The sequence below is a fragment of the Dryobates pubescens genome, chromosome 24, assembly GCF_014839835.1.
Source record: "Dryobates pubescens isolate bDryPub1 chromosome 24, bDryPub1.pri, whole genome shotgun sequence".
Lineage (NCBI taxonomy): Eukaryota > Metazoa > Chordata > Aves > Piciformes > Picidae > Dryobates > Dryobates pubescens.
In genome coordinates this window covers 14605681-14625637 of record NC_071635.1, presented here as the reverse complement: position 1 = coordinate 14625637, position 19957 = coordinate 14605681, and the positions used below count along the sequence as shown (strand labels likewise).

The window sequence follows — 19957 nt, the reverse complement described above, 5'->3', positions numbered from 1 at the left end:
TGACTTGCTGGAGTGTGTCCAGAGAAGGGCAACAAAGTTGGTGAGGGGTTTGGGACACAGCCCTATGAGGAGAGACTGAGGGAGCTGGGATTGCTTGGCCTGGAGAGGAGGAGGCTCAGGGGAGACCTTATTGCTCCCTACAACTACCTGAAGGGAGGTTGTAGACAGGCAGAGGTTGGTCTCTGCTCCCAGGCAGCCAGCACCAGAACAAGAGGACACAGTCTCAAGCTGCACCAGGGGAGGTTTAGGCTGGAGGTTAGGAAGAAATTCTACATAGAGAGAGTGATTGCCCATTGGAATGGGCTGCCTGGGGAGGTGGTGGAGTCTCCATCATTGGAGGTGTTTAGGAGGAGACTTGATAGGGTGCTTGGTTGCATGGTTTAGTTGATTAGGTGGGTTGGATGTGATGATCTTGAAGGTCTCTTCCAACCTGGTCTATTCTATTCTATTTTATTCCATTCTATTCTAAATGTGTTCTGATGTAGATGATACACTACCACTCCAGATGCAGGGAATCTCTCTAGGTAGACTTGTGCATGGACCACTTGAATCATCAAAGGTTGTTACAGCTGATTTCTGTTTCAGATGGAGCTGTGGGAATAACAGTTGAACTCCTTCATATTTAGTTTGTCCTCAAATTTATAGTACTCTATTGGAGTCTTAACCTGATATCATAGCTGGGTTTAAAAGACTTGGGGATGCTTGAAATTCCTGATCAGGGACTTGAATCTGGCTCAGAAGCTGCTGCCTAAAAAAGTGATTTTACAGCAAATGGTTTATCATACTGTGTTTTCATCAGGCAAAAGAGCTGTATTCCTTTTGATCCGATAATGTACGTGCTGCAGGTTTTCAGCTGGCAATTTCCCTTTAGTTTATATATCAGCCCTGATCACTGTCATGTACTTCATGAAAGGTGCACCCAAACTCGGCTAAAGATTATTACGGGATGTTCACAAGGGCCTGTGGAAGAAACGTTCAATAAGGCTGGCAGTAGTATTTTGCTCAGTCTCCATGAAAGCATTGCAAGAAGAACATCAATACCATAAAATGTTTTGTAAGGAACATGATTTTCTATTGTTATACTGACACTTTATGTGCTTTATGAATCTGTCTTGGGGCTACTGGTGAGCGTTCGCAGTGTAAGCTGGCTTCTGAGATATTTGTTGCTTCTGAAAACCTCAATCAAAAATCAGCTGTCTTTTGTCTACCTTCTCTCCAGGAGCTGCAGGTTTTGGTCAAGTCAGCTGATGAAAGCTTTCTGTGTAGGATGCTATTTAATAGCTTTTTTTGGTCTTCGACAATATTCCCCTCCTCTAAGGCCATGTGCGTTCTGCGGATGCCTTCAGCTCCCTGAGCCTCAAACAGTGGCAAAATCGAGCTGGAACAAAGTGATCGTAAATTGCAGTGAGAGGAGTGTGCCTGTGTTGCTATACACACAGGCAACATTGTTATACATGTGGATGACATTGTAAGATGTGCTGCTCTGCCCAGCTGCTTTCAGGTTTGCTGATTACTGGGCCTTGCTGTTAAGGTCTTTTTTTCCTGGGTCTTTAAGGCTTTTCTTCTCCCAGGAAGGCACAGTGAGTTCCAGAGAAGAGTTTTATTAATTAGTATCAGAAGAGTCAGTGGTGACCATCCCAGCTGCACATGTCCCAGTTAAGGCTTCTAAACCAGCCTGTATACTTAATGACTGCTGTAACCCATCTCGACTCCAAGGGCCAGCTCTTCTCTGAGGGGTGTAGTGTGTTGCTAAGGTTTGGAATGAGATGGAGAGTCCTCTGGTGTCTTTCACTGGGAAGAGGTGTTATGCTTTGTACTCCAAAGGACCTCAGGAGATAGGTGGCTCAGATCATTGAATCCTGCTGCTTCCCTATTCCTTCACATCAATTTTAATCTCATTTCTTGTCAGAATGAGCAGTTTTCTGCCAAATTAGTGAGTTAAAATTGGCTTACCAAGCAGTCAAACAACAGAGCAAATGTAAGGGAGGGCACAGGTCCACCATTTCTGTCAGGCTTGAGCTCTTGACAGCTTAGCAGTGTCTTCTAACTGCATTCTAAGGCAATGCCTGTTCACTTGGTGCTTAAAATCTCTTGAGTCCCAGTGGGAGCAATGATCATCAAATACTAATCTCGCAGCTACTAACTATGACCTCATGCCTAGAGGAGAAGAATAGTTAATCTTTCCTGGAGGCAAGATGTCAAACACCAATTGTACTAGGAGTTATCTTTTTGAAGAGCTTGTTTTGGGGGAGCTAAGATTTGTCACTGTAGGGTCCTATCTTGTGGCCTGTTGACAGCCCTGAGAACCTTCACCAAGTAGTGACAGCTCACTTCAGGAGAAACCACATATTTCTGTCCCCTTCCATGAATACTTGGCTAGTAAAAGTAGGATCTTTTGGCAGGTAATGAAACCCAGTTGACATTTTTATTCTGGGGCTTGTGGCTGAAAATAAAAAGCCACTGTCTCTCTTTCCCATCTATCACAAAATTCTTGTCCTTTGAGGGAAAGGAGGTAAAGGCAGTTTTATGTTGTCTGTGACAAGCCTTTGCAGTAATCCATCCTGCTTTCCTCTTCCTTGGGAGAGTCCATCACACCTGGGTTCTGCCTCTGGGAGGAAACTGAGGTGCTGTGGTTGTCCAGCAGTTGACAAACTGGAGAGCACCTTACTTCTGCACAGTCACAGTTGTTTGTGCATTTGGACAAAGCATCTTGAAGAGTTCCAGTTACTGCAAGATAATTAACTTCCTCTGATCTTGTTCACCTTGGAGCCCTTTTTAAAAGAAGCACTACTAGAGCAGTGACTCGGTGAATATTCTGGGGGTTTCTTGTAAGTGGGTTTTTTCCAAGTCACTTTACCTTCAGGATAAAAGTAGAAGAGATATGCCTTGTCTTTAAAAGCTGTGCCTTTCTTTCCCCCTTTCCTCCTTCCCTCCAGTTAGGAAAATCATTATTTTAGAAGATGTGGAGATGAAATACGTAGTCCTACCTAGGGCTTCTTTTCCTGTCTAATTGTGTGAGTATTCTCACACATCTTAAACACAGGGGAGAAGGAAAGAACAGAAGAGCTTTGGCTTTTTGGCAGTTCCTTCTTGCAGCTGTGCTGCTCTCTCTAGGTCAGCCTGCAGTAGAGAAATTTGGTTCAAGCACCAGCCACACTGCTAAACCATTTTGTGATGAGGTCAAGAGTTGAATAATCATCCCGTTGATAAGTGAATGAGCCAGAAATTCCATTCAAAGAGAACAGTGACTTCCTGTGCTGCTTATCTATTATAGGTCACAGAAATCATGAAGGGAAAATGGGGGACTGAGGACACTCTAGCACATGACTGTTTATGTAACTGTGACTTCTAAGTTTTATTTGCTGCAGTTGATATAATAAAAGGAGTTAAGACAGGCTTTTGTGACTTTATTAAAATCATGATTTTCTTGCAAGCATCCCTGTGGGAAAATAGCTGCTGGATGTATAGTCTAATCAGATGTGGCTGCAAGTGCTTTTCAGAGGTGGAGCCTGTGTGATGTCTGCAGCATGCCCAGCTTCTCTGAGGTAGTCCCACAGCACACACATGCACATGGTGGCTCTGGGAACCCACAAAGGTTGCTCAGCCCACAGAAATGACCACCACTCTTTTTTTTATTTAAGATGCTTAAAGCCCAGTCTGAATACAGAGGGGGGAGTTTGTAGGCAGCTACAATGAGCAATTTATAGAGGATACCATGGAACAGACTCCCCAAATAGGACTGCCATTTTTAGGCCTCTGTGTGCTGCTTTCTGTAGTACCTAGTTGTGATATTAACAAGGGTTTGTGTGGAGCTGACACCCAGAGACAATGTGAATTGGAAAGCAGTGTGATATTAGCAAGTGATCTCTTGTAATTATTTCTTAGCATTGCTAAAATGATGCACTTACACAGTGTATGCAGTTTACCTAAAATAGGTACTCTGTCCAGTCCTTAAGCACCTTCATTACTTTCTGCTCTCTATTACCTGGTTTGATGCCATGCTTTTGTGGCTGATAGTTCTCACTGAATGTGCCATCTGCAGTTAGGACTTCAAGTTCCCCTCCTCTAATTTCATCCTGGAGCCTCCCCAGTATGGCTTCTGCTGCCCTTGTTCCACTAAAATCATTTATCCCAGGCTGGAGAGCAACCAGTCTCTGGCAAATTTCAAGACTTCCCTGACAGTGGTACTTACTGGGTTTGGCTGGAAGAAGGGAGCATTCTACTACTGTATTTCACTTCTTTAGGGCATAAGTTGGCTGATTATCACCAGACAGACATGGTGGGTCTGTGTTCTATTCCTGAATGTGCAGCCATCATGTGATGGGAAACTCTTCTTAGTTGGTTATGATGCTGATGGTAGCAGTCATGATGGAACTCAAGTTACAGAATCTGAAAAGAGAAGGCAGGATGAAGGAAGAGTGAATTTTGGCCCATAGCCTGATCCCTAATCCTTGTTTGAGAGTTCTAAAAACACAAACAGGACATGGGATACCATCCTGGAGGCCAAATATGAGCACATCAGTTTACTATGTCTCACCTCTTCCATTTCCATGACCAGTTGAATACCTTTACAGTTGTCTGTGCCTTCTCAGTTGTCAGCTGCTGCTTCTCTTCAGACACTCCCATTTTTTTGATCTTTGTGATAAAATCCACATGAGGCTAAGTTCCAGGCTGCTCAGGTGTTGTCTCTGCCTTATTTCTGATGCATCTGCCTATTTACCTGGCCTTAAACTGATTGCTCATCCGAGTCAGTCTGTGTTTCCTCAGAGCTCCTTATGGATGGCTTCCTGCTTCATTTAAGTTTAATGCATCCTTTTAAATTCTGTAGGTATCTTTGCAGAGCTCCTCAGTTCCCTAGTGTAAGCCTATCACTTAATCCTGCTCTTTCAGTAGGCCTAGGTAGAGTGTTCAGTATAAGATAATACAGAGAATGGTTTGTGATAGGCATTAGAGAGGAAACAAGATAAACTGTTGGGAAAACAAATTAGGAGGATGGGTGCCAAATATCCAACAAATGCAATTGTGACTTCATGTAGATTGACACAAATTAGAATGATCACATCTGAAATCCTTATATAGTTCAAGATATTCAAGATCAAGATAATAAAAATGAGGTTTGTCTCTCCTATCCCTTTAAATCCTTGTCCTGTAGATTCCCAGATTTGTCTTGACATGTAATTACTGAAGTTGAGGCAGTCTTACCTAATTTATCTCACTGGTGATTTTCCTGTGCACATTTCTTTGAAATTATTTGACTTCTACCTTATATTGATGTTTGTTGTAGTTTTCATTCTGTAATCTCATAATTACAATTCTTATATGTTTCTTATCACTATGGCATATGGGTTTGCCATGTTAATTCTGTATTGAAGTTCTTTAGAATACAATAGAAGAGAATAAACCAGGTTGGAAGAGACCTTCAAGATCATCACGTCCAACCTATCACCCAACACCACCTAATCAACTAACCCATGGCACCAAGCACCCCATCAAGTCTCCTCCTGAACACCTCCAATGACGGTGACTCCACCACCTCCTCGGGCAGCCCATTCCAATGGGCAATCTCTCTTTCTGTGTAGAATTTCTTCCTAACCTCCAGCCTAAACCTCCCCTGGTGCAGCTTGAGACTGTGTCCTCTTGTTCTGGTGCTGGTTGCCTGGGAGAAGAGACCAACCTCTGCCTGTCTACAGCCTCCCTTCTGGTAGCTGTAGAGAGCAATAAGGTCACCCCTGAGTCTCCTCTTCTCAGGCTAAGCAACCCCAGCTCCCTCAGCCTCTCCTCATAGGGCTTGTGTTCCAAGCCCCTCACCAACTTTGTTGCCCTTCTCTGGACACGTTCCAGCAAGTCAACATCCTTCCTAAACTGAGGGGCCCAGAACTGGACACAGTACTCGAGGTGTGGCCTAACCAGTGCAGTGTACAGGGGCAGAATGACCTCCCTGTTCCTGCTGACCATACTGTTCCTGATGCAGGCCAGGATGCTATTGGCCCTTTAATCATTGCTCTGAATGATTCAAGTGAAATTTTGCCTTTCTTAGCAGAAAACTCACTCTTTCTGAGGTGGGTTCCTTTGCTGTAGCCTTGGGTGCTCCAAATGGTGTTCTTTCAACCACGTTTTTCACTCCCCTTGTCTGTTGCTCAGTGCCACAACTTGGAAACTTGTAATTTCTGTGTGTTGCTGATCATCTCACACTTGCCACTTTGAGGATGGTTGCAGTGAAAGTTTCCAGCATTTGAATTGGGTGGTTCAGTATATAAATCAAGAATCGTGTTTGTCTTTTTCAGCTTTCAGATACAAGTAGTTTGGGCAAGTTAATATTTACTCTTCTATTGATGTCAGGGGCAAATTCTGATCACCCTCTTAAGGAAAAGGGCAGATGCTCCCCAGGTGAAATAACATACTTTGGGATCAATAAGATTTGTCTGTCAAACTGATCTCTTGAAGAGGAAACAGAACTAGTCCATGTTTGAAAACGAGCAGATGAGCGGGCAAGCAAGGGAAATTGGCTCTTTTCCAAACAGTGCTTCTGCACCCATTTGAGGCTTTGCCAGAGAGTGATTTTTAGCTGCATCAGGGGCAGCAATCTCCCAACAGTGCTTTGGTGCCTTTTTGTCACTGCTGACAGGAGTGGGAAGTGCTTGTGTGATGCTCCTGGGTACTGTGTGATGGGGTAATACTGAAGCACACACGACACTTGTGACTTCCATTAGCCTCTGCCAATGGCAAATGGTTTGGGAAGTGGTTCTCCTTCCAGAAGTGTCATGGAAATCAGGGAGGAGAAGCACTGACAAGTCTTGACTCTTGAATCATGTTGAGAAGAGGGAATCTGATGAGCAGTTACTTGGTAAAAGTTGGTGTGATTCCCAGCCAGATCTCATTCCAAATGAAGTCAGTGAGAATTTGCCTCTAGCTCTGAAGTTAACTTTTCTTGCTTTGCAAGTTCCATGTGGTTTCTTACCCACATTTAGCTTTTCAGGCTATCCAACGTTCATTAGTAATTCTGTAATAACAAACTATGGTATGTTTGTGGTGGAGAGAAGACATTTAAATGTAGTATTACATTTCTGTTTCTAGCTTTGAAGAGCTTCTCATTGGAGCTCCTTGGCTGTGTGTGAGAGAATGGGGAAATATGTCCTGCAGATCTTCCACCACAGATGTGAAATACAGTTGAAGTTTGACAGGCACAAGGAGGTTGTCTCCTGTTGTAGACAAACCCTGCTGGGGTGTCCCATGGACCTCTTTTCAGGAAGAGTTTTATCTCATTTGAAGTCATAGGAAAGTTGCTGTGTTGGGCTGATTTCTCCAGGAATTTCTCAGGCTTGTTCAAACTCAGAGGCTCACAAGTCAGTGTGAATTAAAATCCTGCCCTGAAGGCCTTGAGTGGCAACTCTGCTTAGAAATGAAATTGCCAGGCTGCACTGTTATGCTTCTAACCCAATTCACTACTGTATGAAAGGAGGCTTGACTGAGCTCATGATAAGACACTGATGCTAGCTTTTTCGGCCTTAACCTTACAGCCTTAAAATGCAGTGGACTTGGTGCTGCAGCCACTGAGGGAATTACTGAGAAGAGGAAAATTAGAACTGTGTCAGCAGTTAGAGGTCTGGTTTCTAGTACAGAAAGAAAGGGCACTGGTGGGGAAAAGGAAAAAAACATCCAGCTGGTGTTTAGGATAGAAATACTGCAGAGGAAATTTGCTGTTTGTGATGGAGAGTGGTTACAGGTAGATCAGCAACAGGAGGGGGAGCTCTCACCACCTTACCCAAGTGCAGGGAAATTCTGGACTTAGGAGCAAACCTTTAAATGCAGAGTGCTGCCCTGCTGCCGCTCCCTGTCAGTAGCTGTTGGAGACTGCTCCTCACATAGGCAGGACCAATGGAGAATATGCATGCCTGGAAAAAGAAAGGTGATCCGTGCCCTGTGACTCTCTCTTGCTATCACTACCTTATTTATTTTTTTTTGTTTCCAGGCACAGTGCAGTTGTGTTATTGTTGAAGGAAGCTGCACTGCAGCTCAAATGTAGCAGATGTAGTTCCTCTCGCCCCCATCCTTGCCATCAGCTTAGTGTGTCCTGTTCCTCACCTACTGTGAGTGTTCCCTGAGTTGTCAGCTCTAGAGAGGAGGGATAGATAGTGAAAATGTATACAAGATACTGCTTTTGTGGTTGGAGCAGAAATTGGTGCAGGTGAGAATGAAGAATTCATTTCCAGTGCTGGTAGGATGAACAAGGTTGAAAGATTTGTAAACCAGTGTTATTAAATGGTGTTTTAAAGGCTGGTTGCAACTGGGAAACATACCAGCCTTAAGAAACTGAGGTACATGTCAAGGAACAAAGACATTTGGGGGTTCAGTAAGCTGGAGTTTCTCTAAAACAGAAACCCATTTCCTCTTGTAACCATTGGCAGTTAAACATCTCTCAAACTGTGATTTTTCTGGATGGCTTTGAGTGAAGGAAAATGCAATTTTCCTCTCCTTATTTGTGGATGGGGAGTAGAGACACAGAGCAGGTTCGCAAGGGGAGGAGGGGCTGTTGTAACCAAGGCAAATGTAAGCAGACATGTGGATGTAAGTGGGAGGATGCAGGCTAGCTCAGGCTCAGAAGCTGTGTGGTGGTGTCAGCTCTAGTCTGTGTCCCAGAGGATGTGTCCTGCTCTTGGTGTATCAGTTCAGGTAAAGTGCAGTAAGATGATTTTTTGGCTGGAAATCCAGAACTAACTTGCATCTGGGATAAGCAGATGGCTCTCTCATCTGAGCACACCCAACTGTACAGGCATGCCTCAAGTTGTTTTTTAATGTTCACAGGGGGGAAAGGGGCTACATTGAGTTCTCCCTTAACCTGCATAAGTGCTGGCTCAGCTGATTGCCATCCATCTGCTGTATTTGAATGTGCTCAGTGCTGGTCTTTATGCTCATGTTATTGATAATCTTGCTGTGTCTGTGATGTTAGCTTGGATATTACCAAAATAATTGTAGGTAAGTGCTTTGGGTTTTGCTTGGCTTCTGTGTGTTTTGAATAGGAAAGATGCTAGCCCTCTTCTGTTTGAATTACTAAGCTGAGGTAACTGAATAGTTTTAAGGTGGGCTCTTCAAACACTGGTGAATTTGTTTTCCAAAGGGTTTTGAGTAAAATGAAACTTAATGTGAGGGACTGTTCCTGATAGTCTGTATAATGTGAAAAAGAAATCCTCACTTCCAGAGCGTATGTTGGTATCTCTGCACTCATGATACATTTAGCTGGGGTTTTCCTCTTGAAATTCATTGGATCAAAGCAACAATACAAAGTGAGGCTTTTATTAATTTCTCTTCTTTTGCAATTTTCTGGAATTCAATATAGGGAATCTGGGAATAATACACAGACCATTGATGCAGCACGTATCATGCACGCTTATTTCCAGCATGTTAGTGGAGGGTTGTATTAAGTCCTTCTGGTTACAAAGATCCTTTTGTAGCTTGGAACGTTAAAAGCAAGAAATCTGAGAGGTATCTGGCAAGAGAATTTAATTCTAGCATTGCTGTTGTTCTTAACTACCTTCTGATGCTGGCCAATATGATCTGTAAAAAATGCCTTGGTCTGTCTATATGATTTGGAATCCGGATCAGGAAGAAGAGCAACTCAGTGTCACAATGCTTTAAACACTGTCAGCTGGGTCTCAGGAGGGAGTCAGTGTGTCACAGGTACAGGAGAGGAGAAAATGTGACAAACTGCTTTGACACTAACACTTTTCAGCCAAACTAAGTTTAGTTTAGGATGGTCTTTAAAAACCTCAACATTAATGAAGAGTGACAAGAGAATGAAGAGCAAATAGTGTCTCTATAAGAGGAAAACATGCCAAAGATTATTTTTGTATGTATGATGCTCCTTTCCAAGCAGCTGGGGAGAGGAGAGCTTTAGCATGCATTCATGTGTTACTCATTTCAGCTACCCAGGAAGCAATTGTGTGTTATCAGTACAAATTGTATTTTATTTTAGATAGGGGTCACTGCAGGATCAGGCTGAGATTTCAAGTCACTGGAAGAAACTACTTTGAGTAGCTACACACCTGATCTGCTCTCAAAGGCCTGCCTGTGTCTTTACACAATTATCCAGTAATTTCTGGGCCTGTTGAAGCCCTGCTTTATACCACAGAGTTTGTCATATTTTTCCAGGATGTACAGACTGCTAATAATGAAATATTTGCAATCTATTAATATTTATTATGTCTATTGTTGCAATTTTAGCTGCTTTAGTTTTACTGACTGAAAGATGACAGGCTTGGCATGATTTTGTCTTTACAGAAAAACTTCCTCATTCTCAAAAAAACTTTTTTCCTGGTGATTAAATCCAGGCTAATGCCAAGTCCATGCACTTTAGAGGGTATTGGGTAAGTATTGAGGAGAGTCATGCAGAGGCCAGGCATACTTCATCCTAAGAAGTTACTTTATACAGGTCTGGGAATAATACTGCTGTTCTTCGTTCCACACAGATGGTACCAGACAGGAAGAAGTGGAAGGTGAACTCAGTGAAGAAGAACGCTGGTTTGGAAATTCTTCAGAAACTCCTTCAGAAGCATCATATGGAGAAGTCCAGGAGAACTTTAAGTTGTCTCTTGAGGACAGAATCCAGGAGCAGTCCACTTCCCCAGATACTTCTTTGGGAAGTGCAACTCCTAGCAGCAACACAGCAGAGCTAGGATCCATTGAAAATGAGGCACCAAGAGACACGTTACAGAACAAAGAGCACCTTTCTCCTGATGTGCCATCTCTGTGTGATGAAGAACCTCCTGGTCCAAATAAGCCTCTAAGCAGTAACCTGAGGCGGCTGCTGGAGGCTGGCTCCCTCAAGCTGGATGCCGCTGTTGCAGTCAATGGCAGAGTTGAGTCTCCTGTAAATCTGGGCTCAAATGTCTCCTTCTCTCCACCTGCTGCTCATCATGCCCAGCAACTAAGTGTTCTTGCCAGAAAGCTTGCTGTGAAACAGGAGCAAAGTGACCAGTACAATGCAAGTAGTCACTTTATATGGAATCAAGGTAAGTGGTTGCCAAACTCAACCACCACCTGTGGTTTGTCCCCCGATTCAGCCATCCTGAAACTGAAAGCCGCGGCCAATGCTGTTCTGCAGGACAAATCTCTGTCAAGGACTGAAGACACTATAAGATTTGAATCCTTTTCTTCACCTTTTAGTTCTCAGTCAGCCAGCTCCACACTAGCAGCTTTATCTAAGAAAGTGAGTGAAAGAAGCATGACTCCTGGGCAGGAGCACCCACCTCCAGCTAGTTCTTTCCTTTCTCTGGCTTCCATGACCTCTTCAGCTGCCCTTCTCAAGGAGGTTGCTGCAAGGGCTGCAGGCACCCTGTTGGCTGAGAAGAAGAAATCACTGGTGGCTGAGGAGCCCCTGCAGCTTTCAGAGATAAAGCAAGAGAAAGCAACTCCACCACAGTCTTTGGAATTACTGTTGCTGCCAGTCCCTAAAGGAAGAGCGTCCAAACCCACGAGTACAGGTATGGATACAGTCCGAGCTGCTAAGTAGAATGTGTTTGTCTTGATAGAGGCTTATATAGCACCTCTTCAATGAGTCTGGATTTGTTTTGATTCCCAAGTATTATGAGAGTAAGAAATAGGCACTTTAGGTAAGCAATAAAAAAGCCTTTTAAAAATACCACTTGAAGACCAAACTGTCACAGCTATTTCCGTATTTGAAAGACATGAGTGTGCAGGTTAGTACTTTTTTATCATCATTATTCCATACAATGGCATTTCTCCTTTTTACCAAGTTCAGAGTAAGTCCACAAGAACTATTTAATGGAGAAGATCAAAGAATCCCTGTCAGGGAGCTCACTGTATCAGTGAGCGTTTACAAAACCTGTGCTTCTGAAATATTTGGACAAGGGAGAATTCTCCCTCCTGCTGTCTCTGCCACAAATGGACTTTTGTATAATCACTTACTACCCTGTCCTAATTTACCACAGTAGATTATTATGTTGCCACTTTTCATTACATTTTTTTTTTTGCAGTAGTTTGGTATTTTATAATCCTTTGTGATTAAAAAAGAGTGAACTGCATTTCCCTTTATTTGCTCAACAAAAAACACGTTACACTTCTGACTTCCCTCCACTCATTCCAGCTATCAGCAGTCAAGGAATCAGGCTTACAGGGAGTGAGAAGAAACAGCTTTCAAGAACTGGCAACCCATGCAGGGAAATTTAAATGATCCATCTTCAAAATATGGAAAAATAAGGCTTCTTTCATCTCTTTCTATGAAAAGTTCACATCATGGATTCATGTAGCTGGTAGAACACACAGCTTCAGGTGTCATCAGGGTTCTCCCTGTAGTGCACTCCTGCTCTAGGGGGGAGGGAAGCATGTCAGCTCTCTTCATAAGCAGCACAAATTGGTTCAGTGCATAAGAGCTTTATCAGGGAGTTTTCTCAGGAATACTGGCTTGGCTGCAAGCATAGAAAGACAGTGCACAGACACAGAGCCTGACATGGGCTTGTATCATTGCACTGCTGTTCTTCTGACCTAACCTTTTTGTTGAGAGGTTTTATGGGTTCTGATTGGACCCTGTGCAGCTCTTGGTACAAACTCACAGGGTAGAAGCCATTGGAGGAACAGCAGTGATAATTTCCCTCTTGGAAGAGGAGGGGAAGGGATTCGGTGTGGGGCCAGCATTTTGCTCTGAGTTACATGTGTTCTGCAAATGCTTTGCTGCTATATTTTGCTGAGACAATTAAAGTGTCAGACTATTCTTGGCATGGGTCTGACTTAAGGTTTTCATTAGTTTAGATGAAACCCTTTTTATAATAGAATCATAGAATGCACTGGGTTGGAAGGGACCTCCAAAGGTCATCTAGTCCAACTCCCCTGCAGTAAGCAGGGACATCCTCAACTAGATCAGGGGTTTTGGAGTAACACAAGCTAAACCAAGAAAAGGTCCTTTTGTGTGGGAATAGGAATCCCCACACTGGCTACACCACAGTGTGACTGTGGGCATTCATTTGAATGTAACTTCCCCCTGAAGACTGGCCTTCATATAGGAAAGGCAGCAATGGATAGACAAGGAGTGAGGTTAGAATTTATTTGAAGTTACTGGCTTTTTCCCCAGCTGGAAATAAACTATTCACATCACAAATTTTTACTGGGGAAACATAAATGGTTGCAGTAAAATCCAGGCTCTGTGTTTGACCAACAACTGTGGGATCTGTCTGTGCAGCTATGCTAGGGGACTGCTCTGTACCAGCACATTCATGTGCTGGCACTTCATAAACTTGCTCTGATGCAGCAAATTCCTAGCGACTGTTCCCTTTGCTGAAGGCCCAAGCATTCTGTGCTGCTAGAAGATAACAATGGGGGGTGACTGCCTCAGGTCCTTGGTAACCAAGGAACAACTATTCATTTTCTTATAATATATGGGACTAGTATCCCAAGAGGAAGGGTGTTTCCTTTCAGTTCATACACACTGGGCCAATGCCAGTTGGCATCCCAACAAACTTCATAGTGTAAACTCGTAACAAAAGTTCTTTAAGTCCTTTTTCTGATACGCTATTGAGTTTGTCCTTTCTAAATAACAAACTCACTGAAAACAAAAAGCAAGCTGTTGGTTAGCATATCTGGATGTTGGTTATGGAAAACCAGACTCCTTGGTTCCTCCAGCCATGGAGAAAAGCAGCTTGCAAGAAGAGGTCACCGTTTAGTGACCTTTGATTGAAGACTTCTCTCCTGTACCAGTTGAGTAGGGCAGCTGAGTAGTGTGTGTGTTTGCCGTGAAAATAAATGCCACACATTCCTGATTCCTTTTGCACCTATGACCTTATGGCACTAAAGGCAAACTATAGTACTTAATTTTGTAATGTTTTCTCTTTTGGTGTCTGTCTGATTGCTCCTTGAGACACAGGGGTTACTTTTTTTTCCTCTAGTTCCCAGAATAAGGCATCTTTTCCTAGCCGGCATAGCTTGAGATGTTTGGGGTTGTTTTTTTCCTCCTCTCATACTTAGAACTTTTAAGGCACTGGTGAGTTTGCTTTGTTTTTAGGAATCTGATTCACTTACCCTCTAGGATCAATACTCAGTGAGATTAATTGCATGTCGACAAGTAAGAAACAGCAAAGATGGAGGCTATTTGGAGAGGAGTAAGTGAATAGCATGAATATGCCTGCTGCTCTTTTGTCCACTGCATTGAGCTCTTTGCTCAGGATGGTCTCAGGCAAGAAGCTGCAGCCATGGCTTATCAGAATGTAGTCCTCTCCAAAACAGCATGTCAGGTTTGGTAGACCTAATCATTACTTGCACCGTGAAGTGAGACAGAGAAGACTGGCTTTGCTGTCAAGTCTGTTAGCATTGCCAGTTTCATGAAATGCTCACCTGTTTGGGATGAAATTTATAAGGAAGTCTGGAATCCCTGTAAGGTTCTGGTGTCATTTATTAAAGCATGTGGGTGGCAGACCCTCGTTTCACTGATCAGCTCTTGCTTGGTGTAACGTGCTGCCCGTCCTGTTTGCAGCGTTGTTCCTGGAGCTTGCTTGGGGAGCGCTGGCTGACTGGGGTCACTTTCCAGCTAATTGACACCGCGTGACTAAAAAAAAAGACATCAATATAAAGGAAGGAAAGGCAAAGCCTACAATGAATGTTAGCTCTTTACTACATAATGTTAGCTCTTTACTACCTAAATCTCAGCACGAAAACGACAATCGTGTCTGTCTCCTGCTGTTTGGGAAGAAGTAAAGATACTTAAAATCTGAAGCACAGGCAATTACAGCATTGGGTTTGGCTTACTCCTTAGAGGTGCAGAGAGGGGTGACAATTTGTTAATATGTTGAGTGTGATAGAATATTTCAGAGGGAGAATTTCAGCACTGTCAGAAATGCATGCTTTGACAATGTGTCTTTTTTTTTGTACTTGCATCATGACTAACCTAATCAGTTAAATTACAGTGGCTTTGTTTCCTACCGAATAGTATCATCGTAGTAGTATCATAGTATCAGTCAGGGTTGGAAGGGACCACAAGGATCATCTAGTTCCAACCCCACTGCCATGGGCAGGCACACCCCACACTAGATCAGGCTGGCCAGAGCCTCGTCCAGCCTGGGCTTAAACACCTCAACCACCTCCCTGGACAACCCATTCCAGGGCTTCACCACTCTCATGGTGAAGGATTTCCTCCTCACATCCAGCCTGAATCTCCCCACCTCCAGCTTCATTCCATTCCCCCTAGTCCTGATATCCTGAGAAGTCCCTCCCGAGCCTTCTTGTAGGCCCCCTTCAGATACTGGAAGGCCACAATTAGGTCACCTTGGAGCCTTCTCTTCTCCAGACTGAACAGCCCCAACTATCTGTCTGTCCTCATAGGAGAGGTGCTCCAGCCCTCTGCTCATCCTCATGGCCCTTCTCTGGACACATTCCAGCATGTCCATGTCCCTCTTGTAATAGGGGCTCCAGAACTGGAGGCAGTACTCCAGGTGGGGTCTCACCAGAGCTGAGGAGAGGGGGAGAATCACCTCCCTTGACCTGCTGGCCACACTTCTCTTGCTGCAGACCAGGATCTGATTGGCTTTCTGGGCTGCAAGTGCACACTGAGAGTTCATGTTGAGCTTCTCGTCCACCAGCACCCCCAAGTCTCTCTCCTCAGGGCTGCTTTCCAGCCAGCCATTGCCCAGCCTGGATTTGTGCCTGGGATTGCCTCGACCCAGATGGAGGACCCTGCACGTGGTCTTGTTGACTCTCATGAGGTTGGCTTGTGCCCACCTCTCCAGCCTGTCGAGGTCCCTCTGGATGGCATCCCTTCCCTCCAGCCTGTCTGCTGCACCACACAGCTTGGTGTCATCAGCAAACTTGCTGAGGGTGCACTCAATGCCACTGTCCATGGCACTGACAAAGATGTTGAACAAGCCTGGTCCCAGGACAGATCCCTGAGGGACTCCGTTTGTCGCTGGCCTCCACTGGGACATGGAGCCACTGACAGCCACTCTTTGGGTGCAGCCATCAAGCCAGTTCTTTATCCATCTAGTGGGTAATAGCAAGAATTGTATTTTAGGATATGATAATTTGTTTTTTTACTGGAGGTTTTTATAATTTAGTTCCTCATCAAGGGAATTTGATATTTGCTATATCCTTCTCAGCAGGAAATAACTGAGAGAAAATATTCAGAGAGAATTTTGTAATAGCAGGACACACATTGCTGAGCTCTGGGTGTTTGAAAAGAGTGTGTCTTTTACAGTGAGGAAAAAGACTCCCAATTCCATGGTCTTTATGAGAATCAGAGGAAATTGTGGTGAGAGGATGAATGGATGGTTAGGTGTGTAAAGTCATCAGCCTTCAGCCTTGCAATGGTTCCCCACTTGGTAGGCTAGCTGTATTTGCCTGATAAATGCCACCAAATCCTTTTCTTGTCTTCAGTGAATTGGTCCATAAAGGAGAGCGCAAACATTTAGGAAGGCAGTGGATTTAAAGCTCTGGCAACTAGAGGAGCAGAAGGAAGTCCACAAGCTGAAGACCCCTGATGGCTGAAGCTGCAGCAGCACCTGCTTGAGCCATAACTAAATAATTTGAACAGCAGGAGTTCTGAAGTCATTCACTCCTGGAGTTAAATATACCTGATACGCAATGCCAGCATGCTTTTCAGTTATGTTGTGGGGTGCTCTATGCCCTCTAACCTGCTCTCTTGCTGGCTAACCATCCCATATGGACATGGATCATCTTTTAACAGTAAGCATATTTTTCATACCCTACTGCAACTGGCCTTTGATAGGAAATGAAGCTGCAAAGTGATGATTATGAGAGACATCCATCTCAGTTCAGTGAAGTTATAAGGAACATTAGGACCAGGTGAGGTAGAGTCACAGCTCTTACTGATTAGCCAAAGGATGTTTGGGACATTAACCTTTATAAAGTATGGTGACCTTTCTTAAAGGGAAAATAACTAAATTAAGGAGAAAAGGGATATGAAAGGACAAGGAACTGGAATTTCTGGTATATGTTGTTGTTTAACTGATGTGCCTCTCTGCAGATGAAATTCTAGCATTGAAAAATGGTTTCTTGAGTATATTTACAAGGGGAAAGTACTCAACAAGTGTCTATAAATGATCCTCTCTTTTTGTTCTCCCTTATGCTAAGCCTCAGAAGAAGAAGGAGGAAAACCTTTCCAGTGTCCAATCTGTGGTTTGGTTATCAAGAGGAAGAGTTACTGGAAACGGCACATGGTGATTCACACAGGTTTGAAAAGTCATCAGTGTCCGCTCTGTCCGTTTCGCTGTGCACGCAAGGACAATCTCAAATCACACATGAAGGTAAGGGAAGTGTTTGCTGGCAGTCAAAACATTTGCATCATCAATCAAAAAAAAAAGCAGTATAACAAACCTGTTGCATTTGCATTGGCAATAACAAAATTTCCCTAGTTGTACTGCTGATGATGCTTCTGTTTAAACAGACCATAAAGAGAGAAGGAAATAACTCTTCCCCCTGCCCCATTCTTCTCCCTGTAAAGGACATCCCTGTTATTCCCTACAGAAATTCCCTGCTGCCTTGTTTGTTTGTTTTTCCCCTTTTTGGAACTGCTATTTGCAGGTTGAGGGCTTGCCCCTTCTTTTGTGGCATGGTGATTTCCATAGGTATTACAAAATTGATGCCAAGCTGAAGCCCTTGTGCTCTTTTCTGCTCCCCACCTAACACAAACCCCTTTGTTATAACAGCCCCTTTCTACAAACATGTAACATGCAGTCATAATACAGCTGTTGTTATCAAGTAATGCTCAGCTAGATGTCACCGAGATCCAGAGTCAGGCCCAGAGCTGCTAGGCACAGTGTAACAGATTACAACCTCCTTATCTTACAAGACCTGAAGTCTCCCCACTCAGTGCAGTCCACTCATGGAGGTCATGGTGGACTCAGTGGTCTTTGCTGGTAAAATTGCTCCCTGCTTATGCTGAAGGCACTTGCCTTACAAAACTATATGGCCTGTCTTTGTTCTGTTCTCCTTGTTACAGTCTTGTGGAGAGATGTAAAAACCTCACAAGAATCCAGAATGTCATGTTTTACCTTAATTTCAGTGGGTTCCATACATTTCCTTAACTGAATAGCCATTTGTAAAAAGCTGTTTTCTGTCACACCAAAATCAAAGGAGGTGATGAGGAAGGGGCATGTTAGTCATGTGTCCAACAGTGGCAAACATCATTTGAACTCCCTTTGATGAGAGTGTAAATTCATAAGAAGATGCAAAATGAACCCCCCCAAACATTTATTTTTCCTGTTATGTAAAACTACTGCTTTCAAATCTGTGTGTAAATAAGTATGAGATTATAACAACCAACAGTGTTCAACATCAAATGCATACACACCAGGAAAGCTCAGCTAGGAGCTGCTGAGGACACAGCATTCTGGTTATGCCAGTCAGATGTTTCACTTTGTTGTCCTAGGATCCTTTGGGAGCTGCCTGGCCTTATCTCCTTCCTAGCAGTCAACCTATGAAGGCAGAGCTTCCTCTAGCTCACCACCTCTCTCTATTTCCCCATGTGTCAACTGCAGGCACAGGTGAAGAGATGTTTTGTAGAACTGAAAAGGCTGCTCAGAATGAGGGTACTGGGCTGGTGTTTGTCATTCATTGTAAGCCACTTTTGATTCTAGGATGCTATCACAAGCCAAGCTTTTTTCCTTTATGATGCTGTCCTGACTTGAGCTAGAACAGAGCTAATTCTGCTCAGTGATTTTACTTTTCAGCTCAGTCTCTTCTAAAGTAACTGCACTTTCTAAAGTTCAGGGCACACAGCATCTGCTTCTAGCAGTGACAGTGCTGGTGTTTAGAGTTACTGCCAAACACTGGTGTGCAGAAGGGCTCTTGCTTAGGCCTGCTCCTATGGAGACCAATTCAGTGCTCAATCTTGTGTGCCATGTTGGGGGCACAGAGTACAAGGTACATCAGGGAGGCTCAAGACACCATGGAACTAGAGATTAAGGATGATTGGGTTGAGTGACTGTGGGTGAGAATTAGAGGGAAGGCCAACAAGGCTGACATCCTGGTTGAAGTCTGTTATAGACCACCCAATCAAGATGAATTGAATGGTTGAATTGATGGTTGATGAATTATTCTATAGGCAGGTAGAGGTTGTCTCAAGATCACCAGACCTTGTTCTTATGGGCGAGTTTAACCTGCCTGATATCTGCTGGGAACTTAACACAGCAGAGAGGAGGCAGTCTAGAAGGTTCTTAGAGTGTATGGAGGGTAGTTTCTTATCACAGCTCCTGTGTGAACCTACCAGGGGTAAGGCTTTGCTTGACCTTCTGTTTACCAATAGAGAAGGGCTGGTGGGAGATGTGGTGGTTGGAGGCTGTCTGGGGTCCAGTGACCATGAGATAATTGAGTGTTCAATATGCACTCAAGCTAAGAGGGGCATCCACAAAACCTCCACTCTGGACTTGTGAAGGGCAGACTTCAGGTTATTTAAGGAACTAACTCAGAAGGTACCTTGGGAAACAGCCCTTAAAAACAAAGGGGTTCAGGAGGCTGGACCTACTTCAAGAAAGAAATCTTGAAGGCTCAGGAACAGGCTGTGCCAATGTGCTGGAAGATGAGCCGCCGGGGCAGACGGCCGGCACGGATGGGCAATGAGCTTTTAAAGGAACTAAGGGGAAAAAAGAGGGTGTGCCATCTTTGGGAAAAAAGGGAAAGGTAACCCATGAAATGTTTAAGGATGTTGCTAGGTCATGTAGAAAAAAAATTAGAGTGGCAAAAGCCCATTTAGAGCTTAGACTGGCCACAGCTGTGAAGGACAACAAAAAATCCTTCTATAAATATATTAATGGCAAGAGGAGGGCAAGGACAACCTCCACTCCTTAGTGGACATGGAGGGGAATATTGTATCAAAAGGTGAGGAAACGGCAGAGGTACTTAACACCTTCTTTGCCTCAATTTCCAATAGCAGGACAGGTTGCCTTCCAGACAACTGGCCTCCTGAGCTGGCAGATGGAGTAAGGGAGCAGTACAGTTCCCCTGT

General features: G+C 43.9%; 1 protein-coding gene across 4 annotated transcripts in view; it reads left to right on the top strand.

Annotated features, from left to right (window-relative positions):
* ZNF827 (zinc finger protein 827) overlaps positions 1–19957 on the top strand; it is a 102215-nt gene that overhangs the window by 16159 nt on the left and 66099 nt on the right. For all 4 annotated transcript variants that reach the window (XR_008462863.1, XM_054172774.1, XM_054172776.1 and 1 more), the window contains exons 2-3: positions 10464–11477; positions 17086–17258. Coding sequence is in view for 3 of the 4 variants with exons in the window: in XM_054172774.1 (XP_054028749.1) it covers positions 10464–11477; positions 17086–17258 (1187 nt within the window). In the remaining variant the exon portion in view is untranslated. The remainder of the gene's footprint in view (positions 1–10463; positions 11478–17085; positions 17259–19957) is intronic.